At 39.8% G+C, this 25,841-nt stretch overlaps 1 protein-coding gene across 3 annotated transcripts in view; it reads right to left on the bottom strand.

Annotated features, from left to right (window-relative positions):
- Plod2 (procollagen-lysine,2-oxoglutarate 5-dioxygenase 2) overlaps nt 1-25,841 on the bottom strand; it is a 75,799-nt gene that overhangs the window by 36,590 nt on the left and 13,368 nt on the right. For 2 of the 3 annotated variants that reach the window (XM_052716867.1, XM_052716875.1), the window contains exons 2-3: nt 2,906-2,997; nt 2,441-2,577 (exon numbers count right to left, since the gene is read on the bottom strand). In XM_052716867.1, the coding sequence (XP_052572827.1) occupies nt 2,441-2,577; nt 2,906-2,997 (229 nt within the window). Of the gene's footprint in view, nt 1-2,440; nt 2,578-2,905; nt 2,998-24,012; nt 24,292-25,841 lie in introns of those variants that run through there. The other variant, XM_052716883.1, reaches the window with a different exon arrangement.

Below are 25,841 nucleotides of genomic sequence, written 5' to 3'. Positions count from 1 at the left end.
AATGAGTGACTCAGCCAATAAATGAATTATATTGTATCTAAACAAGAGGTAAAGGCTACTGGGTAGCCAAGGAGAAAAGCCACAGAAGTCTCCCATAACATTTTTATTTCTCCCTAATCCAATATATACTGATCATCACATGCATAGAATTAAACAAAAATAACAATCATCTCAAACATTAGCTATAAGGGATAGGCTGAAATAAAGTCACAGAATAAAACAGATGCAGGCCCACATCTGAAAACTATGTGTCTCAAGTCTCCCCTCAGATACATTTTGCTATTTCCAGAGATAAACCCTAATGCAACACTATGGAACCTTTAGTACCTGCAACACACATAGACACAGAGACACACACAGACACACACACACAGTCACAGCTGTCACCTATGACAAACACCTGCAATCACATGCTGACAAAGCCTTTGTAGACCATGTGCTTCTCCCTCACTCCTCCATGTCCACGACTATACTGACTAAAGCCAGGGAATACTGACAAGAATATACAGAGAGTGTGAAAGAGGAAAACACACCCATTTCCTACTTGATTTTTAGCACATTTACACCAATGAATGGACGGGAGCTAAGTTTAAAGCGACATCTAACAATTTCAATCTTTCCTGGAAAAAAGAAAGTTACACAGTACAGAAACAGGGAACCACAGTGTGTTTTGCTTCTTTCCTAATAAAATGGAATGCTGCCCATCACTAATGACAAACTCCTTTGTGTCTGCACACTTAAGCTGTCACTACTGCCAGGGAGGGGGTGTCATCAAATAAACCTGCTTTTCTAGGTAAAACTACAGGTATTGCTTTTAAAGCTTTGCTCTCAGGAGTATCTGGCTGGCCCACCGACACATGGCTAACCCTGACAGCACCTAGGAACACCGGACCTTCCTTAAATACGCTTGTATTTTCTACCAAGCTGAGTCTTAAATACAATCCAACTGAACCACACTGACTTGCCCCAGGCTATGGGTATCTTGTAATGCCCCTCTCCCGTCTGTCAGAAACAGCTGAAATCCTCACACTGCCAGCTCTCCAAGATGAAATCTATGAATAGGGAAGGAAGGAGGCTGGGATGGGAGGCATAGAGAAAACCAGGTTCTCCAAACTCCGAGGCTCAGGAATCTTAAGATCAAAACTAGCTTCTATGAGGTTGCCTGTTCACAGATTACCTGCCTATAAGCAAAATCCCAATTTGCTTGTGTCAGGTTCAAGTTCAGTGAGGTCAGTATAAGAAATCTGTGCTCAGAATTTAATCTAGATATTATATATATGTTTTATATATATATATATATATATATATATATATATATATATATATATATATATATATAAACAATGTAGAAAACTTCACAGTGCACAAGCTAAACCACATCTGCCATATCACAATTCAACTATTCAACTTGCAAAGGTACATATAAGAAAGTTTTCATTTGGAAGACATCAAGTTCTAAGCATGAAAGTTTTAAGTGTCGATGGCACTTAGATATCATTATTTCGACTTTTATGTCAAAGCTTAGGCCATCCTCAAATATAGCTTTGCTGAAGAACCAACACCTTTATTTTCATCTGCAATTAATGTGTCTTTGTACTTGGAAATTGAAAAAAAAAAAAGATTTAAGATGGCTTTCTCACACCAATGAGGAGAATTCAACAGGATTTAAAATGAATGATCAGAATCAACACCATAAAAATGAAAAAGGAAGATACGAAGAACGTAATATGGCACAACTTGGTGTTTCTAAAATACCTAAGAAGTTAAGGAAAGATTTGAGACATTTCAAACTAATTAGGAGAATAAGGCAATATACAAAATGGTATTTGTGAACTAGGGGGAATGCATGCTTTGGGTGTGGAGCCCTTTGGATTTCAGCTCAAGCTCAAAAGTAAATAAATGCAAAGAAACTTTTGCCCGGAAGGTTCTTTGTTCTTGGCAGCACAGGGTCTCCTACCTCCCTTGGATTTATAACTTTACAAGACACTTTTGTACACAGTTCCACAGAACCCATTCGGCTGTCTCCTCAGTTGTGTACTCAAGTACGACCTCTATCACACTTTAACTCAAGACTAAAACGAATTTCACAAAAATGTGAAACTAGGTCTTTTTTCTCATTAGTTCTTATTATAACTCCTCACCTTTAACACATTACAAGATTGGCCCAGATTGTGATTTTTCATGCGTAATAAATTTATTTTACACAGAAGAAAAATTCTTGCTAATGAAAAAAAATTGAGTATAAAGCAATCAGGCTTTTAAGTTTGGGCTTAGAAACAGAGATCGCTTATTAGAGACATAGTTATAACTGAGGAAAACATACTTATTACAATGATGATCCTTTGTCAGTAAAATAATTCAACATTCAAACTTGTTATAAATTTCAATCTTTAAATGTAATGTAATACAGACTGAAAACCCCACAGAATATTTCTCTTACCATTCAGTAAACAAGATCACCAGATCCTCCTGACTGGCATACTGGGCCACGGCTTCTTTCATTAACCTCACCTTCTGGCCCCCTCCAATACTATTCATCCCATCTCCACCTCTCCACTCTTGCCCTTGACCAAGAACCTATGAATGAAATCAAGATGTCATCCTGAGAAAATGCCAATGGTAATAATAGCATAAAAATGTCAACAGAAACTTATACAGTAACCCACTATTTATTTCTAATTAAAGCACAATGCTAGAGAAGAGGAAATTAATGCATGAGTAGGTCATAATTCTTCAATGTCGCCCGCCACTAGCATACCATTCTAAACATTTCAAAAGTTGATTCTAACCCGTAGAAGTAGACCCAGAAAGTATTTCTCATACTATCTTATTCTTGTTTTTCAGACTTAAATGAAGAAACCTTCTAGTCTTCTAATAAATCCAAAGATTCAAAGATATATCGTACCTTTACAGTATAATTGAAATACTTGGCTGAATTCATAAATCGGTGGAATCCATCATTTTCTTTTGTTGCTACAGTTATGACTAATAATTTATCTGTGAAAACATAAAAGGTTTTTTTAAAAAATTAAACGCTATCACTCCATAACTCACTATAGTGATTGTAAACTTCATTATCTCATGAGAATGCTTTTGATTAGTTAATTTAGATAAGACTAAACAAAGAATAACTGAAAAAACAGGCATTCCGGATGAGTTTTCCAATGATGAAGCCATGTAGTAAGAAATTTTTTTTTTTTTTTTAAAAAGGAGATCTTTTTTTTTTTTTTTTTTTTTTTAAGATTTATTTATTTATTATGTATACAGTGTTCTGCCTGCTTGAATGCCTGCCGGCCAGAAGAGGGCACCAGATCTCATTACAGATGGTTGTGAGCCACCATGTGGGTGCTGGGAATTGAACTCAGGACCTCTGGAAGAGCAGCCAGTGCTCTTAACCGCTGAGCCATCTCTCCAGCCCGTAAGAAATTATTTTAATGGTATATAAAGTTCATTAGTGGGTGAGGAAAAACAAGTTCTGACTAGAGATTTCAAATACAAGAGAAAAGCTTTCACAACATGCCTATTTTACTTGTAAGGGTTAAACTTTTGTAGCTATCACCTCATTACCAACCCACACTGTTACCTATAAACCATCCCAGCTTTGAAGCATAATTTCAAGTGACCTCCTTCGAGCTCCATCTACTCAGCAGTGACACTCGTTGACCTAGCTGCAAGACTAATTCTAATCCTCTAAAATAAACTTACCAAATTGAAAGCAGATTGTAGAAAAAGTCTTACTTTTCCTCCTACTCATAAAATCTTATACTAAAAGTCTTAAAAGGCATCACATGTGTATCACTCATTTATTACTTAGTTTCTTAAACAGTAATTTGGACAAAAATCAGCAACGCTAGTGATGCCATCAGTAAATACGGAGGCTTGGTGCCCTTTTATAGCAGCTTTCCTCTAATTTACTATAGTACCTCTTAACAGAGGCAGGCAGACTAAGGACCTATTAACAAACATCTATAAAAGCTACTGTAGACAGACGGGTAATATTTATCATACAAAAGGATGCTAGAAAATTCATAAAAGATGTATCTTCCCCAGCAAGCACTAAAGAGTGGGGGCATTTCTGTTTCCACAATTAGGAGCAGTCATAGACAAAAACAGTCAAACTAACATCTCAACCTTATAAGCACCAGGCTATCCCACTTAATTCTCCATGCCCTAGAGATATAAGAAAACTGAAAAGGTCCTGCATGCCCCCTAAGTCATACACAATCTTTAGTCATAGGATTTATGGAACATAGGAATCTGTTAGTAAACTAAGGTAATTCTTCATCTCAAGTTCTGAAAATAATTTACTATAGAAAATAAGTATAATGCAGGTAAAATAAACATTCATTATCTAAACCAAAAGGAACAACATTTCCATCAAGATAAATAATGCATTTTTAGATTTCTGTTAAAAAAGAAGTGTATCTTACAAAATTTACGGTTCAATAAATAAATGTTGCAAATAAAATAAAGCCATCTATTAATAAATGATGTGACGATCTGAGGATCTGAGTGGTGGTTTGAATGAGAATGGCCACCATAGGCTCATGTATATTTGAATGTTTAGTCACCAGGGCATGGAACAGTTTGGGAAGAATTAAGAGTTGTGGCCTTGATGGAGGAAGTGTCATTGGGGTGGGCTCTGAAATTTCAAAAGCCCATGCCTGGCCCAATGTCTGTCTTTGTCTCTCTGTCTCTGTCTGTCAGTTTGTCTGTTGTCTATCTCCCTGCTCCCCCTAGCCCCCGCCCCATCACCCCCTGCTGCCAGAATATCAGGTCGTAAAGCTCTCAGCTACTGCTCCAGCTCCATGCCTTTCTGCTTCCCACCATGATGATTATGAATTATCTAAAACTGTGAGCAAGTCCCTAATTAAATGCTTTCTTTTGTAAGATTTGCCTTGGTCAAATCTTCATAGCAACAGAACAGTAACTAAGATATTGAGTAAAGGTATCTTAAAGATATTTTTAAATTATTATTTTTAAAGAACAAAGTTTTTCAGGGCTGGAGAGATGGGCAAGGCTGACCACCTGAGCTGGATGTCTGGAACCCAAGGAAGGCTGGGTTCAGGAGCAGCAAAAGGGTTTATTAATCCCAGCATGCCCTGCAGGGGAGACACAAGGCATAGACAGGAGAATCTGCAGAAGCTCTTGGCCAGCAGGCCGTATGTATGCAGTGGTGATGGCATCCAGCTTTAACACAATCCATTGCGTTAAAGATTTATGTATTTTTATTTTCTTTGTATGGGTGCTTTATCTGCACATGGGTGCCTGGTACCTGTGAATGCCTGACGGTGTTGAATCCCCTGAAAATGGAGTGACAGACAGTTGTCCGCTGCTGTGTGGATGCTGAAAATAGAACCCAAGTTCTCTGTAAGAGCACCCAGTGCTCTTAACTTCTGAGCCACCTCTCTAGCCCAAGACCCAGACTTGATCAAACTGGAAGGGTGAAGACCCACACCCCAAGGTTGTCCTCCAACCCCTATACTGGAATGCTGTGGCATGACTATGCCTTCACATGTACACACACATGAACACAAACATAAACAATATGCTCATACATGTAAACACAAAAACTAAATAAATATGAATCAGCTTCCCTTGTAATATTTCAAACATGGCTTCACTGACTAATGATTTGGCCAGTCACCATTTATAGTTCACATTAAAACAGAGCACCAGATCTTAGGAAGACAAAGAGAATACTTTGTAAGGGACTCATTTTCTATTTTAAACTATCTTTTCTACATAAATCAAAAACTGATACAAGTTCAGAGATTTGACTGGATAGATCGTTATTTACCATTACTAGTATAAATTAATAACATGAATTATCATCCTTAATAGGACTCACAATTCAGCAAGACCATTAGGAAGGTAAAAATGTTAGTAAACTCAATAAAAAAAACTCAAGTGACACTGTCTATCATATGACAAATAAAGAGCCTTATTGCTTCTGTACTGCTCCTAATAATCAATACAAAATGTACACAACTCTCTAAAGGCAGGTGTGTTCTGCTATTACCCACAGATAGCTGCCTTCTAACCTGCATTTCAGCATCACTATTAGGAGAAATGAACCTTATCATTATCAGAGAAAGGTGAACAAAGTGCTGATGGGAACCAAAAATCTTCAACAACCAATTCAAGAACTCAACTTAAGGGCAGGAGAGATGACTCAGCAGTTAAGAGCACATACTGTTTTTACACTCTCCAGCTCTCTTCCAACACTTTCCAGAAACTGCAAGTACAAATTCATTAGAACAGTTAAAATTTATGACCAAATTCTCTCCAACTAGACTGTATTGCAAAAAGTCAAGATGTCCTCAGCCATTAACTAGACCACTAGGTTTTTCAGGGTATTTAGGAGTTCATTAATAAACATTTTAAATTTATTTTCAATTGACATATAAAAGTATAAAATTGCACATATAGTGGAGTACAAGAAAAATTTTCATACATGTATATATTGCATGTATAAACATTTTTGACTAAGTGGATTCGGGGACAAATGATAATATATATCAATGCATATGTGTACATAATCATTTTCACCAAAATACATAGCATTATCTGGAATTCAAAGACGAGGAGAGTAAGATTTAAACAGGATAAGTGACTTAGCTAATATCACCAAACAAGTTATTTGCAGAACAAGGAGTTAATCTGTAAAACCAATCTGTTTCCAGTATTTCAGGTGGTCTCATTTGGCAAAGGCTTAAAGAGCTGAGGGCAAGCCTGAGACTTCCCTCTTCCAAAAGGCCTGCTTGAAGGGCTGGTCCTCAGCGCTGTTTGGAAAGTTGGATTCCCAATTGTTTTCTACAGCATTTCCAAGGGGACAACCCTATTTTCACTGGACCTAAGTTGTCCTGTGTGTTTTTTGTTGAACATCTGATTTTCTGCTGGGTTTTGTAATTGTGGCAAGGAGCTTAAGTATGTCACAGTCCTCAGTGAAAACAAGGCACTCAGTTACCATGGGCTACCCAGGTTACAAACATCTCCCTTATGCTGGCTGCTGGGAAACTGGAAACCCATTTGACTCCACTTCACCAGGGAAACCTAGGAGACCCAACTGTGACTCTCCAGGGATCTCCAAGTGCTGCATTTGCTTTGTAACACCCTGACACACTCAGAGATGTGAGGAAAACTAGTGCTGAATCCCCAGTCTTCCTGGTGAACCGCTGAGAACTAAGTGGAGGAAGGACCTGACACCCTCAACAAAGCCAACTGGTTAACTATGTGATACGACTGTCCATCAGTTCAAGACTTGGAATCCAGAGAAGATTGCAAATGGATACCAGGACCAGAATTCATGCAGAAGGTAGGCATGCCTTAGTCACCCACTGGCAGTCATTTCCTATCAGTGTAAGTACTATCTCAGGGACAGAGTAACAAAGCTATCAAGGAAAAAAAAAAATAGTCTAAAGAGAAAATAAGACTTGTCTAGGATTCTGCAGCTAGGTAGTAACCAATTTAAGGGTAAATTTGGGATACAAATTACATAAAAATAGGGTTCTCTTGGGGGCTGGAGACATGACCCAGTGGTTAAGGGCACAACTGCTGATACCTCCAGCTCCAAGTGATACGATGCCCTCTTTTGGCCCCAGTAAGCACTTGCACACATGGCATACACTCACAGAAGCACATACACAGAAACAAAAACAAAAACAATCTTAAAAACCTATTTTCCTAGGTCTTACAGAACCATTCTGTTTCTAAGTACAGAACCACATGAACAATCCAACAAACTAAAGGCACTGCAGTGTAGGTGGCTAGGGAGTAATATTTATTTTGTGAAATTGTGAAACTCAGGGCAAAAGGGCCTCCAGAGCAATCCCTAACGTAAGTTCAAAAGTACAATGGGGGACAAGGGAATGTTTTCATCTGCACTCCCACACTCAACTGCACGACGTAAAGACATATAGTACATTTAGAGATGTGCTACTTGCAGGAATATGAGTCAACTGTCACCCATTTCCCTTTCCCAACACCCTGCTGCTTATTATAAAGGTGGGGGATTCACAGACTAACCAGGACAAGCTGATGACTGCAGCAGCGTGCACACTGTGGAGGAAAGGGTGGCTGTCACCAGCTATTTGAAAGAAGGCTTTATGAAAATCTATCCTAGGCATAAGGCAGTAAGTTCTTTCTGCCAGAGAAACACTTCTGGAACCAGACAAGGCAACTTGCTGAAAGTTTCACGGAGGCCATCCATTATGAGGGTTCTTCCCAAACACTTCAAACTGTAACAAACTTTCATAGACTTATTTCAAATTAAACTGGACACATACAAGAACTAAAAACTTAAAAACATGTATTAGATGTACTGTTTTTCCATTACATACAATTTTTTTCTGATAATATATATATACTCATTTGTTTTATATATATATATATATATATATATATATGTGTGTGTGTGTATATTACACACACACACACACACACACAGTAGCCACACAGCGATTGGAAGACAAAGTAACTTTCACAAACCTATGGAAGCTTAAAGACATTTTCAAGTATGCAAGTAGATTAATCATAGTGCAAATAAAATCAAAGCTAGTGTATTTTATAGTAAAAAATAATTATATGTAAAGATTGAAACCATAAAACTCTATCCTACTATGAGATGTAATTTTTGTTTGTTTGTTTGTTTTGTTTTGTTTTTCGAGACAGAGTTTTGTAGTTTTGGTGCCTGTTATGGATCTTGCTCTGTAGACCAGGCTGGGCTCGAACTCACAGAGATCCTCCTGGTTCTGCCTCCTGAGTGCTTGGATTAAAGGTGTGCACCATCACCGCCTGGCAAGATGTAATTTTTAATATAAAGTATTATTGGACATATACTTTGTATCAATGATAACAACCACTGACCACAGAGATTAAAATGAGAAAAGCTGGCCATAACCCAGTGACCAGTTTAGATAAGTTCATCTCCTTGTTGCAACAATATTCACATGCTTAAGGAAACGATTCATAAAACATGAGCCACATAACATTTCATCTGTACAAACCACACCTCATTCAGAGTTACTTTGTAAGAATACCTCACCAACATCGATACTCCCTCACCATTCCTCTAGGCCCACACTTCAGCTTCTCTTCAATTACGCACACTCGAATGTTAAAAGAGCCCAACCTCAATGTGATCAACAATGGGAAGAAAAATGAAGGCATCCACTCCCCCACATCCATACTAATCCCTTCCCAGAAACATGGAAATACAAGTTACACAAGGATTGGCTGGCAGCCAAAAACGATATACAGAGACCCAAAAAATTCCTTCTGGAGTTTATAATTTGAAAACAAAATCCAGACACCAAAAAAATGATCATGCTAAAGGAGGTGGTAATTCAAGCAAGTCAAACCGGAGTTAAGTTTTTAAAATAAAAATTAAAACAAAACAAAACAAAAAAGAAACCCCACACCTCATGAACTTGAACACAGGCTCAAAAACAGCCGAGACATGCCAAAGCAAGCAAAGAAAAGAGTCATGTTAACAAGGCAGGTGACATCTGTACACTCCTTCCAGGTATGAAAATGACAAGTCTGAGAAGTTACATAAGGAAGTGTTGACTGTGTGGAGTCTGACCAGGGTGGCAAGAGATCTGGAAGTCATGCCATACAATAACAGTTGGGGGGCTGAGAAGTTCTTTCTACTTGGATAAGAGGGAAAAAAGAATCAACCATCATTTGTGGTAACTCATTTCATTTAAAAGGGGAGAAAAATAAACAAGTTTTTTCTGTATAATTTTAGAGAGCTGGCTGTGAGAAAAAAAAGAGTAATTACTTGAGGAAGATGTGTCAATACTAGGACCAAGAAGAGATATCCAAAATAAATGAGCTACATAAGAAAACTAAGCTGTGTTCTATCCCTTAGAGACAACAGATACGATGCAATTTTCCAGAATTTATGACAGCATATTTGATATCTCCAAATATCTCCAAATGTGAACACTAAATGGAATTCCAATGTCAATGAAACTAAGAGTGGCCAACCACCCGCCCCCCCCCCACCAAAAAAAGGAGTAGACATTGTTCAATTCCAAGGCTTCAGAGGCATCAACAAGTCTCCAAAATAGACAGATATACCAGAGAAGAGAACTTTCTCTGAGCAGAATGGAGTAACACATCTGCAGGCAAAATGCTTCATTAGAGACTTCCTAAAATCTGGAAGGGGATTATGTAGCTTACTGAAACACATCTGACCTGTTACTGTTGACCCTGTATTTTATACAGGCACTAAAAATATTCCCTATGCTCATGCACAAGGAGCACTATTGAGGGACTAAAACAAAAAAGCCATAGATAAAGACAACATACATTCCCACCAGCTTACACACTTGTAAGAGCTGCCTTGCAACAGAGGCCACATTCAGCTGTGCTGGACCTAAGAGACCATGATCTAAGGGAATGTTCTAATTAAAAAATATCTAGACACATGTGCTGCTGAAATTTGATGAAAACAACATCCTAAACTTCACTTATCATCTTCAGTTACAACAGAATAGCTGTTTCTTCTATCCTGAATTTCTATGAGAACACTACGGAATTATTTTTAAAGGGTTGACCTGTCAGACTGGGAATGTTGTTTCTTGCCTTAGTTAGAGCGCTTATTTAGCATGCTCGTGGCCTGGCTTCAATTCCCAACACAAAAAGGCTAAGAAATAGAAACAAGTGATGCCCACCCTGTGTACCTTTATGTATAGACAATTCCTTTAAATTAAGCAGGAGCTCAGCCTCTGTTTGTAAGGTTTTTCAGTATCAATTCCAGGAAGTCAGAATCTAACACATTCTTGTTACTTCAACTCACATTTTTCAGAAGAAGCTGCCATATAAGAGATCACTAAGAATATGGACTAGCATGTTAGATGATAATTTGGGGCTATAAAGGTAACCCCCAAATGACTCATAATGCCACCACTATAGATTCAGCCTCTGTGGAATTACTACAGTCGTCACATAAATCATCTGTATGCTATAGTAACAAACATCACACTCTCACCTTACCAGAAAAGCTATCAGTTTTTGGAGTGTTTCAGAAACTATAATAAACAGTCTAGTATCACTGTGACAAATCAAAGATTTTAAATATATACACATAGGGCTGGAGCAATGGGCCAGTGGTTAAGAGGACAGGTTTGATTCCAGCACCCACACGGTGGGGCTCACAACCATCTGTAACTCCAGTTCCAGCAGCTCTGACGCCCTCTTCTAGCCTCTGTGGGTACCAGGCTCACATGTGGTGCACAGACACACATTCAGGCAAACCACTCATGCACAAAAGTTATTTTAAAAAATATACTTAAAATATTATACATATATGACTGCTTTTTCCTTCTTTATAATCTAGCTTTTAGATTAAATGATGAAATTAAAATATCTTTTCAGACATCTGAGTGTCGCATTCAAGACAATAAAGAAACTGGCTTTGCCGCTTGTTTCTACAGAGATCTCAATACCACACAAGTGGGTATTACATGAACACACTCTACATGCTAATTCACATTTTCCTTTCATAGGCTTTGCATGTATTTGAGCTGTTTTCAAACAGAACACAACAGCATTATATTGTTTACATAAACCATAACTTATTTAACCATTATGTTGATGACTTAGTTAAGCTGTTTCTAAAGCACTGCTATCCTTAAGAACATTTAAAAAGATTCAATTGATCATGATGTACATAATTTTGCATATATATTATATTGGTACAATAAATTCCAAGTTCAATTTTATCATGACTTTAATCTGCAGTGTCCCACAAAGGTACACAGTAGCTAGTATTCACCTGTCGGCATGGATCTGGGGCCTTTAAGAGATAAGGTTAGCCTGGAAAAAGGCAAATTCTGGAAGTGACCTTTTGAGAGTAATGGCTTGGCCCTGCTTCCAGGGCATTCTCTGCTTCCTGGTCAGCCCAAAGTGCACAGTCACTAAGTCCCACTCTCAAGCACAGATGGAGTCTCGCCTGCTTGCCATTCCTTCTCTACCATGACGGCGGCCATCCTCTGAAAGCACCAGCTGGCATAATTCATCTTCCCTTCAGCTGCATGTGTCAGGGATGTTGTCACAGCAACAAGAAAATGAAGGAGCTCAGTAAACTAGTATAGAGAACCAGGGTTGTTGGGGTGTGATAAACCTGCCCATGTAGTTCACAGCCCTTTGGAACAGCTTTTGGAAGACTTTCCCAGCTGGGACATACAGAAACCTAGAGTGCTATGGAATGCTGACAGAAACATGCACAGTAAAGACCGTGCTCAGGAGTTGCAGGCAGTGACAGAGACTACTGGAAAGTGGGCTCGAGGCCACTCTGGTTATATTCTGACTATGTTCTGCCTGTGTCCTGGAAATCTGAATGAGGCAGAACTCTAAAGCAATAAACTTATTTATCTGGCAGGGTAAATTTCATGACAGCATAGCACTCAAGTCTGTGGTATGATTGTTACTGGTTGCTTCTGGTCAGGTTTATAGTGAGAATGCAAAGCAAAAACAGAAAAAATGAGGCAAAAAAATTTGCAGCTTGGCTGGAAAGGATACCATACTTCGTTCTGATTCCATGAGGTGGACCTAGTATGGTTTAGGAAGTGTTCATCTCTACTTACAGCAGGCTAGAAAAGCAACAGCAGTGTTCAAGAAATATAGTTTATCCTCATCACAAACAGAGAGGGAAAGCAAAGTACTTAGTATCATACAGTAAATACATATGTATGGTAATTAACTACTCATAAGCAGTAGGTTATCAAAGCATTTTATTTCAATCCATTATTCAGGTATCAAAGAGATACAAGGATACATAGCACACATGCCCTGTCTCTAAGTAAAATGTTTAATTTGATGCACAGCTCCCAGAAGACACTTTGTTGACTTTAGTGATATATATGTAACTTGTCCCTAAGAAGCAATCCCCACACTTGATCCCACTTAACCTTATCCTAAGAGCACACCACCCTGACTCAGTGTATGTGCTTTTCAATTTTAAGTTCTTCTACACAGTTGGTCCTTTTCTTTCACTTTTTCCATTAGTCACCAGTCCTTCTGTCATAGTCCAGTCTTGCAGCTGGAATTTAAGGTACTCATCCATCACAGGAGGCCATGTGTGCCATATTTAGCCTTGGCACGGCTTACCTCTCTCAAAATCTGCCCACTGCGAACCCCACAGGAAGTGAAGCAGCTAACCATCTATTATCCAAAATGTGCTCAAAAGAAGACAGTCTAAACCACAGACGTAAACACTGACAGATTTTCATCTCCTTGACTGTCCTTTGTCCTGCGGGACATCTCCCAGTTTCTAATACATTCAGAGAAATGATCATGTTATTCTCTCTTGCAACACTAGTTTTGGGCCCCCATTCCACTTTTTTCTTCTACTCCTAAGGACTACTGAACCCTGATAACTCAGTGCTAGTAATAATGATTTACCAACTGGTTCCTTAATCTCAAGTATGGCCAGTCTGTTCCATCATACAATGTCCTTGTCAACTAGCTCTCAGACATTAGCATGTGTCAGAACTATCCAAGGCCTACATAGATGCTGGGTCACAATGCTCCTCAATTAATGTGTACAAGGAACTGCTGAGGAATGAACTTCTGTGCACCAGGAGATACCGATAAAGCTGAATGGGAGTCACATTATACAACTACTGACCTAGGTATGCCAGCGAATACCCACAACGAGATGCAACAAGACAGAGGAGGAGAAGGAACTGAAGAATATTCAGGATTACTCCACAGAAGAAATAAACTGTAAGTGAGCCATGAAGAAGGGGTAAGATTTAGGTAATAAGAAATAGAGGCGAGAGAACCCCATCTTCTGCATCAAAAAGAAAAGAAATGGTTAAATGCATTACTGAGAGTAAAGGCATCTGGAAGTCAAACTGAAAAAGACCATGCAGAGCTCTGAGAAGTACCAGGCTCCGTGGGGGTGGGGATGCTCGTCTGTAAGGTTTGCAAGTGAGGATACACATTCTGAAGATGCCAGAACTTGATCTTCAATATGTACTGTGTTCCACCACGTAGCACACAGTCTCTTAAAGGCGTGGTACTCCAGAATGAGTAAAAGAGAAACCAAACCAACCTCTGCTGTCAAGGGGCAAACACAAAGCACGATGTTTCAGCTTTCTGCTCCAAGGAACATGGAGAGGAAACACAGGGAGTCATGGCTGCTGTAATCACACACATGGCACATTGAGAGTGAGGTCTGATGCTGAGGCAGTGAGCCATGCGGCTATGTGGGGAAGCATTCTAGTAAGAAGAAACAATATGAATTGTGTCATGGCATCTAGTTTGGGGAAGGACAAGGCAGGCATGCATATGGCCAGAAGACATCAAGCACGAGAAGATATGACACATGCAAAACTCAGAGCTGCTCCTGAACTGCAGAGGGACTCACAGGTCACTACAGATTTTAACCTTGACATGGGAAGCTAACAGAATTTTGGAGAAAGGGATAACATAACAGTTGTCAGGATTATTATCTGCTAATAGCAATACTAACAGCGTTTACCTACTTACTATTCATTATATCCAACTACTAATGCACTCTTGATTTTACATCAAATGCACTGCCCTAAATAAAATGTATTTAAAGTGACAGAATTCCAGATTTGGGCCCAGACGATCCAGCTCTGGAAATCAAGCTCTTAGTGCGATGCAACAGGGCTTTCTCATCATCTGACTCAAATTAACAGGATTGCTTGGCTTCGCTGAAAGAAGCAAGGATAAATTCAGGCACCGTTGGCTAGGAAAGGGTCTGTAAGAACACTCAAGGCTACAGATCATGATCAGAACCAGTGAGCAGCAGTGAAGGATGTTTAGAATAATTCAACAGGCTAACTGATGTATTAAATTGAGTTGTGAGGAAGAGGGGGAAGGAGGAATTCCTAATTATTTAAGATGACCTGACCAGAACACAAGTATACTGCATGGGAAAAATGTCAAGAAAATATTTAAATTAAAAGTATGTACAGTGACAACACAGATCCTAAAAAAATCTGAATGTCACATTCTCCCTCTGGAACGAAACACTGCCCTAATAGCTCCTCCTGTGCTGATCCTTGTTCCCAGGAGAATCACGAACACAAACTATCAGGGAACCAAAATGTGTTCCTACCCTGTGTGAATGGTGGTGACTGAGCTTGTCCCAATATCAAAAGCTTCTCTACACTTCACATTAGTTCGAATTTTACCAGACTTGAGCAGTCAGTATGCTGAGATTTTAAACTAGTCTGTAGACTAAACAAGCCAATGGTGCACATTCCTATGTGAACCTACCACTTTAAGTCATTACTAAGACAATTTTTCCAAGGTTTGGAATGCATACATTGAAATTCACTGGGAAAGAATATCCTATTAGCAAAAAAACACTGTTGAGGACCGTCACAGAGAATTGTTTGTCTACCTAGCCCTCCTTTCCCTGGTCCCTCCATTCTTTTCCTGTTTTCGGTGCAGTTATATTCAATTAATTTCTTGCTACAATACATTAGAAATAAATGTCAGGCCATGTAGTTATTCAAACACTAAGATCACTCCAAAAGAACACAGCAAGGCATTAATTAGCCATACAGATGATACACATTTAAAGCAGATGTCTATAAAATTGCTCTTTGAATGCAATCTAAGGCAGGATGCCCCGGAGCACTGGCCAGGTAGAGTATCCAAGCAGTCAGCAACTCATGTAGGGCACTTGTGGAGCAGGAAATGAAGACATCCCTCACTCTTGTTGGAGAGCTTAGCCAGTATCCTATTTGACCAGTTTCTGACAAGCATCCTCAGAATTGCAAGCTCTCCAAACATCTCTTACGGTACAAGGTCACCCTGACCAATGCTGCAAAGCTTCATGCTATGACTCATCCATGTCAGACTTTTACAGCCAAGAAGCAGCGTTAGCACTTCTTGCTAGCACAGAATCAGTGAACTCTCCCAGTGTGCTTTGAATGCTCTTAATTCCAAGATTTCTCAAAGAGGAAACTCACAATAATTTAATTTAGAGCTAAATAGGACAAACAATCCAGATTAAACTATGCTCTGTGTGTGTGTGTGTGTGTGTGTGTGTGTGTGTGTTTTTCTTTTGATGGATATACAACATGACTTAAAACAGGAACAGAAAGTTACATAAATTACTCTGTATTTTCTTGTTACAATACATTCCCACCATTTAACAGAACTCGTTGTGCATCATGCTATAACTAGAAAAGGCATATGAAAAATATAACTCTCTATGACTTCTCATTGTCATACGAAAAGAGCCCCGGACTATTTTTCACATACTTTTGGCTTTCTTTTTTCTTGCTTTGCTTCTGTTTCTGTGATGGTGGGGATTGAACTCAGGACTTTGCATATGATAGGCAAGTGTTCTACCTCTGAGCTACATTCTTGGCCCTGTGCCTTTTTACTTCTTAATTCCCATTTTAGTATTTGAAGGGTCGGAGTACCTGATGCCACCAACTATGCAGCATGCTCTTCATTACCTATCCCTTTATGATTTTAAAAATGTACTTTATACTGAGATGTGAAAAACACATTTTCTCATGCTGTAAATAGTCTTTCATTACAAGTAATATAAACAATAGCTGGGTTTTAAGGTATGACCAGGTAATATAGTTAACTCTGCTAAAATATTTGTGTTCCACGTTTTCACCCATATTAAACTGATTAACAACATTCAGTTTTTGGAGATTAACCCTGTCACTTGCTCAAACTGCATATACCTCCTCTGATGGAGTCTGCGAAAAGCAATTTAAACATAGGGAGCTTCATCATCACCATCATCATTATTGCTATTATTATTACTATTATTATGAATGAAAGAAAAGCCAAACTGACCCAAGAGACTTCCAGACTGCAGCAGTGAAAACTATCTCCAGCATCCATGGTATCTAGTGAAAGGTAACTATGTTTTGATAACTATTAGAATGGCATGGAAAAAATTCCAAACTTCTTCTGGAGAAACACACAGACTAACAGGCTATCTAGAGATTCCCTTGCTAAAGGAAAATAAGTAATAACTGAAGAAAAGAACACTCTGTCCAAATACCACTCTACAGTGGGTTCATCTTCCTGTGGGGTGTAACTCTGAAACCTTCATGAACACCTGAGGAATGTTTTAAACTTAGAATACACCCTAGATGAACTAGTAACTTAGAATCTTAAGGCTATTTTTATTTTCTTTTTCCTTTATGGTCAGAGGAAAAACTCATGCATAGCAAAGGAGTAGCAGAGAGGCAGGACTCTTGGAAATTTTAAGAGAAAGAAGCTATCACACTTCCAGCAAGTCTGGCTCCTGGAGCGCAGACTTAACCCAAGGCTCCACTCTACCTTGGGGCCTACAAATTATCATTACTTGTTTCATTTTTTTTCCAACAGTTATCACTGTCCACTTTGAAACAGGTGCCAATTCATCGAAAGATGCAATAGGAAGCCAAGAATTATTAAAATTTAGAAGAACATGAACTAACAATTTAAAAACTCTGAGTTTATGTCCTCCATAGACTTACTTTGAAAGGTGGTTCCTGACTCCATATAAGTTAGGTAGACTGAAAACAAGCCACAGTAAGTAACTCCCTACAGAAAACTAAGGTTTCATGCTAACTGTGATAAATGAGCAAAGGATATTTTTTTTAATATAGTGAGATGAAAGATTTAAATAAAGAAAGTTAGATTAAACTAGGTTAGGAAATAGTTCTAAGGGATTTATACTAACAGTGAGACCCAAAGAAAAGGAGTTTACCAGGTACAGAAATGTATTTGCAGGGAAATGGTGTTAAACGTTAACCAGCAATACATGATGTTCCAGGGCCAGACTTCCTTTGCCATTCCTGTTCCTAGAGAGTTGGAGGAATGACAACAACTTCCCTTGCTCTATCACTGATCAAATGTTACTGTCAGGAAAGTAGTAGCAAAATTTTAACAACTTCATTGCGCACACATATGTATGTGTGCACAAGTGCTAGCTTTCTGAACGTGTATGTGGAAGCCAAAAGTCAACAGTTCGAGTCTTTTCCTCTGTTGTTTTCCTCCTTATTTTTGAGACAGAGTCTTTTGTTGAGCTGGCTGTTTCAGCTAGGCTGGCTAGGTGGCCTGCAAGCCCATGGGATCCATCTATTTCTGCTAGCCAGAGTGAGTGTTACAGATGTACCACACATCTGGTTTTATGCGGACGCTGGAGATTTGAACTCAGGTCTTCCCACTTAGCTATCACCCCAGCCCACAAATTTTTATTTTTTAAAAATTTTAATTATTTTTTTTCTACGTTACATGTATATGTTTTGCCTGAATGCATGTAAGTACAACACATGCTTGTCTGGTGCTCAAGGAAGAAGTCTAATCCTCTGGAACTGGAAGTTACAGATGGCTGTGATACACCATGGGGGTTGGGGCGGGGGGGGGGTGCCGGAAATCAAACCAATGGTCCTCTGTAAGAATAATTTCTGTTCTCCTAACTGCTGATCTATTTCTCCAGTCCCTCAGAATTTTAAATTAAAATGATCAAGAAAATGTTTTATACCTTTGAAAGTACTTTTAAACATACTGTAACAGAACTACCACTGTCATTATTTAATGCACAGCATTAAAAAATTCTTTTGAAGATTTGTTTTTATTTTTAATTGGGGTTGGGTAGGTGCATGTGAGTGCAGGTGCCCACAGAGCCCGGGCACCAACTGTCCCTAGAGTTAGAGTTGGAGTTACAGGCAGATGTGAATAGTTTGACATGGGAATTGAACTCAAGACCTCTGCAATAGCAGTATATACTCCTAACTGCTGAGCCATCTCTCTAGCCATGAACTGACTCATTCCACTAATTTGTCACTACAAAAAATACTTTCTGAATCATTAGGAATAAGGTGATGGCCACTATCAACTGTCAACTTGATGAGATCCAGAATCATCTCAGAGACTGAAGAGGCTAACTGAGGTAGAAAGACCCACCCATAGCACCATTCCCTGGTCTGGGTTCCTGGACGATACAAAAAGCAAGAAGTGAGTCAAGTACAAGCATTTAGCATGCTTTGCTTCCTGACTGTGAACACAACGTGACCAGGCCCTCAAGCTAGTATCTCCACCAAAGGAACTGTAACTGGATAAAACTTTTTTCCCTAAGCTGCTCTTATCAGAGTGTTTTATCACAGCCACTGAGGGGGAGGAGCATGAAGAAAAACAGTCTTCCCTTCTTCACTAAGTAGAAAATTATGTAATGCAATAAAGTCCCTTGTCTATTAGCAAAGCTGCCTGGTGTCAAGTTCACTGTCCAGCTGCTTTCATCCATGCTCCACTGGTGCCTCTCAGAGCTATTCTTTCTCTTCTTCTCACTTCCTTTCAGTCTCTTTTCTAGCTATTCCTCCCTTTTGTCCCTTACTGAAAGTTAAGACTAACACTTAGCAACATCACCTCTAAACACCCTTCTAAAATTGCATGGGCTACACGTTTAGTAGAAATGATCATCAGGGACTGCAAAGCAACCCCCAAGAACTAAAGGGACAGCGGGGTAAGAGGAAAGCACTTTTAGGGGACATAAATGCCCAGGGCCTCCCTTAAGCAAGCTGAAACATACAAAGCAATGCCTGCCTTTAAACAAATTTAATTTGTAATAGATAAGAAATAAATAAAAAGATAAATTCAAAATAAAGCTTCTAATTACTTTACTGTAACAGAGTATGAGGGAGGAGTGTCAGCCAGCGGGCTTGCTAACGGTGCATCACATCAAATATGCTTATCACACACTGTCAGCCAGTGAACTCGATAATCTAATGGCATCAAATCAAATATGCTTATCACGTCGGAACAGACCTCAGCTGACTCAGGGGAACCTCAGCAGTGATCTTAGAGCCCTGGAGCCAGCCTCCCACGCTTATTTCCATTTCCCTTGCTGTGACTGTAAGAGCTTCCAGGGAACATAATTTCTCAGTACTAAAACTAAAGTTCTGCAGAATGCTGTGTCCCAAACTCACAGGGTCAGGGACCAGCAGCAGCTGTTCCAGATCTTCCTGGAGTTTTACACTCCAAGTCCCTTTGCAGAATCCCTGTTTCAGCAGTCAGTTTTTCAACCCTAGCACAAAACTTAATTAAGCCCTCAGATAACATTACAAAAACAAAAAGGCTATATGCTTTAATAAGTGATTACTAAAACGGTCACCAATGTGTTGTGGAATATTATTTTAAGGTGTGTTACTTTTGTTTATGTTGCATTTATTTAACTCTGTGAAGCTGAGTTGCTTTGCCTGTCTATAACACCTGATGGTCTAATAAAGAGCTGAACAGCCAACAGCAAGTCAGGAGAAAGGATAGGCAGGGCTGGCAGGCAGAGAGAATATACTGGAGGAGAAATCAGGGAGGAAAAAAGAATGAGCAAGAGAACAAGGAGGAGAACATCAGAGGCCAGCTACCCAGCCACACAGCCAGCTACCACGGAGTAAGAAAGAAACGTATACATATATAGAAAAAGGTAAAAGCCCAGAGGCAAAAGGTAGATGGGCTAATTTAGGTTAAGAAAAGCTGGCAAGAAACAAGCCAAGCTAACACCAGGCATTTATAATTAAGAATAAGCCTCCGTATATGATTTATTTGGGAGCTGGGAGGCTGGTCCTGCAGAAGAGCAAAAATAAGCAACAACATCAAAGCTTCTGAGAAAGGGCTAGTCTACCTCCACATCAGAATATAAGTTAGAGCAGGCATAATGCATTTTTACTCTGTAAGGATTGAAGCAAATTTAAACATTTAACCTGTCATTTACATGTAAACTTGTGGTGCCTTATATCCTATGTTCCTCTCTCATGTTTATGTGCAATCTGCCTACAAATTCTATCAGCATAATGTGGTCCAGGCTCTCCTGGCCACCTCTCCTGTTCTGACACCATCATCTCCTCCCTTGATCATGAAAACCCATATTCTAAAGGACCACACAGCAATCACTCCAGACTTCGTCAATCTGTTCCTCTCATCAGAAGAGGTGGCCTGCTGAGTCACACAAGTCTTCTCTTTCACCTCGGAAAAGTTCAGCAGTTTTTCTCTTGTTTTCAGTAAAGGACAGACTCTTTGCCACTGTGTTCCTTCTCTACCTGCCTGTAGGTCTGAACTTTTTCTTTTTCTTTTTGTTTTCATATTTATTTACTTCATGTATACAGTGCTCTATCTGCATATACACCACATGCCAGAAGACGGCATCAGATCCAAATGTGGTTGTTGAGAATTGAACTCAGGACCTCTGGAATGCTCTTAACCGCCACGCATCCCTGGGTCTGAACTCTTGGCACCACCCACCTCAAGCCCACTGGTCTGGCTATTCTGCAGACACACCCTGGACTCAGGAAGTTGTTATTTAAGCTCTGCAGCTGCAACCCTTAGAACACAAATATGGAACAAAGCCTCAAATGATAAGTTTCCAACCCCATCATTCTTACACTGCATCACCAACACACACACACACACACTTTCTTCTTGGGATTTACATTCACTGATACAATTCTTTACTGTGCTTCCTCCACTAAATGAGATTGTGTATTCCAGTAAAATGATACATCTCCCAGAAAAAAAAAAAAATAGCAAAAAATGAAAGAAAAAAAATCTCTTGTTCTGGTAAGTAGAAAGTAAGGAAACTCAAGACATAAATCAGTAGTGGTTATCAGCAGAGCTGCCATGATTCAATACAAAAGTAAAGGGCAGGTGATAATCCACAGAGCTTTCTGCTATGCACTTCGATACATGACACAAGAGAAAACAAAAGTCCATGCTCCAGGACACAGTTTTCTTTTACAAATCACATCCAAGTAACTAAAAATGGAATCCAAAACGTATTTTCAATAATATTACTACAAAATAATTTGTATTAATACACCATCTAAATGATGCATTTGTTCAACAGTGAGCAGTAACATAGGAAGTCTGAAGCAACCCCATCACAGATACCAAGATATTACTATAAAACCATAACCTGAAAGCAAATAAATGCTGTAAGAAATACTTTAGAACAATGTTTTGAAGTAAAGCAGAATACAAAATTGCCTTTAAATGCTTGTCGACATGGATATACTGGATATTGTAAAGAAAACACATGGAAATATAACAACAGGAAAAATATCACAATATTTTGTTTACTGCTTGATAGTGGTATCACAGACAAATTTAATTTACTCTTAACTGTACTTTCAATTACAGAAATCCGTTTCATTGCAAGAAAAACCACAATTTTAAGTAAAGACATAGTATTTATATTAATCTGTCTCCACTGATTCTATCGGTGATTCGACATTTCCTACTAGAGCTCTGCCATTTCTTACATGAGCATTTTTGAAGATGTTACAGATGAAAAACCTGCACTCATTGACACATGTCATGAAAGCAAACCCAGACTCACTAAAGATTTATTTTTACCTTATTAAAAACTGAAAGCAGGGCCTAGCGAGATGGCTCAGTGCTTCACAGTATTTTCCGCTCCTCCAGAGGTCCTAGCACCCACACTGGCCACTCCCTACTGAGACTCCATCCCAGGGCACCCCACTACTCCTTCTCTTCTCTGCTGGCCACTGTACTCATGTGCACATCCCCACCCCACACTCAGGGCATACAGGTGTACACACAGTTAAATACAAACATAAGTCGTCAATAAAAAGCAAACAGGTTTTAAATGTATCCTTTCAAACACACACAAATAGGTACATGCCTACACACACACACAAACACACACACACACACACACACACACACACACACACACACACACACACGCAAAGCTACAACTGCCATGGCAGCAGATTAAAGAAATATAAACCTTAAATTTAAGTCTTCAATTCATTTTGAGTAGTTAAAGAGAATATGACACATACGCACAATGGAATACTACTCAGCCATAAAGGAACTCAAGAGCGGGCAGTGGTGGTGCCAGTATTTTATCCCAGCATTTGGGAGGCAGAGGCAGCTGGATCTCTTGAGTTGGAGGCCAGTCTCATCTACAGAGTGAGTTCAAGGACAACCAGGGCTACACAGAGAAACCCTGTCTTGGATTTAAAAAAAAAAAATAGTTAACCATTTGCAACAACACTGATGAAATGGGGGTCATTAAGTTAACTGAAAAGAGCTGGCACACAAAGACAAAACACGAGTTCACTCGTACATGGGATCTAAGCAAACCGATCTCTTAGACCTTGAGATAGAATCATAGTTATCAGAAGCCGAGGACAGGGACAGGGAGAGGCTGCTCAGGGCTACTTAGCAACCGTGAGACAACACCAAGCAGTTCTGGTGTGCTGCTGCTGCTGCTGTTGCTGCTCTTGCTGGCTAGCAAGGCAGTGCATTTCAAAAGGCTGTTCGCTTTAGTACTTTCAGTTTCGTGAGCACTTGGAGGCCGAGTCAAGTCCCTCCTTCCTCAATGAGGCAGAATTTTTCTGTTATCTCTGGATCCTTCTCAAGTTCTTGAGTAAGCCCTGGTCTCTCCTCAGGAAAGCAACTGGAGTTGCTAAGTATTTACTAAAAGCTAACAAAAGCTACTCTGTAAAATGGACACAGTAGACACTTAAATAAACAGCTGAAAATCAAATATTGTATAACCGCAATTAGAGATAAGCTGTGCTACACTCTCCCTGTCCTAAACTATGATCCATGATCATTAAAGAAGGGGGAATGAGGGAACACGTAATCTCCATGACTTACTTCCTTTTCAGTTTTCTTTCATTTTTCCCATGACTTTCTCCATGAATTGTTCATCTCAAAACTTAATAAATTGGATTGTCAAAGTTCTGTGCAGAGTTCCACGGTGGATATGTTCTGTTGCCTATACCTGGATCTCTATTGTCAAATAGACATCTATGCAATTCTAAAGTCACAGAATTACTTTTCATGCTACGAGAGAGTGTAATCACTGAAAAAATCCACAGAAAGTTCAAATATCAAAACCCAAACCTTTGCACTCTGAGAAAACAACAGTCCATCAGCTACGCTGTAGCAGATCTGACACTACCAGCTTCCTCCCTCCTACCTTCAGCCACGTCTTTGTTAACAAATAGAGCCAAAAATATATGGAGGATCACCCACCAGAATTCCAGGGTCTGCCTCTCATGGTGGGCACTGAGGGAGGCAGGAGAAGTCAGCAAGAAAGACAGAGATAGACACAGGCGGAGGCAGAAGTTAATTCTGCATTCTAGAATCCAGACATCAGCACCAATCTCATGGTGCAGAGCTACTGGGGATGCTTCCTAATGCCTCGGTCGTATTTAAGGCAGCAGAATCCAGATTTATGAAGGGCGCAGATGGGAATCCTCCTGAAGTCCCAATGGAACAGACGCACCAGCTTCTACTTGGTCAGAACCCTTTGATGTTCTGGGAGTAACTGCTAGAGACTTGATGCAAAGCCTGCTCTTCTAGCCCTTCCAATAATCATATAAGCTTGTTCTAGTTTGCTTTTCTGTTGCTGTGGTAATACACTCACCAGTAGCAACTTGGGGAGGAAAGAGTCTATTTTAGTCCATCATTGAGGGAAGCCAGGGCAGAAATCTGCAGGCAAGAACTGAAGTAGAGACCAAAGAGAAGCATCGCCTACAGGCTGGCTTCCTCTGGCTTGCTCGGCTCCCTTTCTCCTATAGCCCAGGTCCACCAGCTGAGGGATGGCCCCACCCACAAAGAGTCAGGTCCTTCTACATCAATTAGCAATAAAGAAAATGCCCCCGGGCCAATCTGATATAGGCAATCCTGCAACTGAGGTTTCCTCTTCCCAGGCCTGTCAAGCTGACAAAACTAACCAGGACACTGCACTTAATGAGTTCTTATAGCCCCTGTGTTTGAGATACAAAATACAGATTTTAAAATATAAAACTAGAAATTTAATGGAGTGCTGACCAGTGGCAGCCCTCCTCCCATTTTCTCATTTATGGCACTACGTCCTGCCCACCGTGAGTAGAGCTGGCAGTCAAAAGGCTTCCAGAGGCTTGGGCTGCAGAGATAGCAGAACCAATACCAGGAGGTCCTGTTTCTGTCCTCATACCCATAAAAGTCTAGCTCAGATTAAAACACTGATTCAACCAAAAAGAATGTAAAAAAAAGCTTTCTGCATATCCAGTAACTGATCATGTATCAGGCCCAGGACGCTGCAGGAGGTCAGGGTGGCAGGGAGTGCTGAGGAAACCCAGACTATTCCTAAGACTCCTCTACATCCGCTTTCCTATGTTGGATGAAGGGCCCCAGGGAGAATATAGTAAAATACTCTTTTTCTAAGAAGGCTTCCACTTCTAGTAAAATAATTTTTATAGAATAGTGTGATAAAATGCCATCAAAAATTGTTCCATGGATGTACTAACAGAATTGCTAAGTAGGATTTTAAAAACCAGGGCCCTGGAAATATGACCCAAAGTGAGTATAGGTAAAAGTAGATGTGGCTGACAACTAAGAATCCACTGTGAATACTGAGGGAATATGGATATACTCAGAGTCATGAGACGTACAGGATGCAGGCAGTATAATCAGGAATGAGCTAAGATAATGAGTCTTTCCTTAAACTCAGCAGAACTGCCAATCAGAGCAGGTAATTCTTCCTTGGGAACCATGCTGTACCTTGAAGCATACCCCCATCCACTCACCCACTCACCAATGTCTATCCACAAGACTGCAGCAGCACCTAGTAACAGAGCATCTACATACATTATCAAATATCCATAAGGAGAATGTCTTCTGCTCCAGAGCCACTGGGCTTGAGAGAGGTCAAGAGCAGCACAGTAAGAAGCATTATGGTGTAGCCAGATTTTTCTTTGGGCCACCAGCTCTCTCTCTCTCTCTCTCTCTCTCTCTCTCTCTCTCTCTCTCTCTCTCTCTCTCTCTCTCTCTCTCTCACACACACACACACACACACACACACACCCAAAAAAAAACCA

This window comes from Peromyscus californicus, unplaced genomic scaffold (genome assembly GCF_007827085.1).
Source record: "Peromyscus californicus insignis strain IS unplaced genomic scaffold, ASM782708v3 Scaffold_11__1_contigs__length_118956290, whole genome shotgun sequence".
NCBI lineage: Eukaryota > Metazoa > Chordata > Mammalia > Rodentia > Cricetidae > Peromyscus > Peromyscus californicus.
Note: the sequence above shows the minus strand (reverse complement) of the source record. Positions and strands in the feature narration are given on the sequence as shown.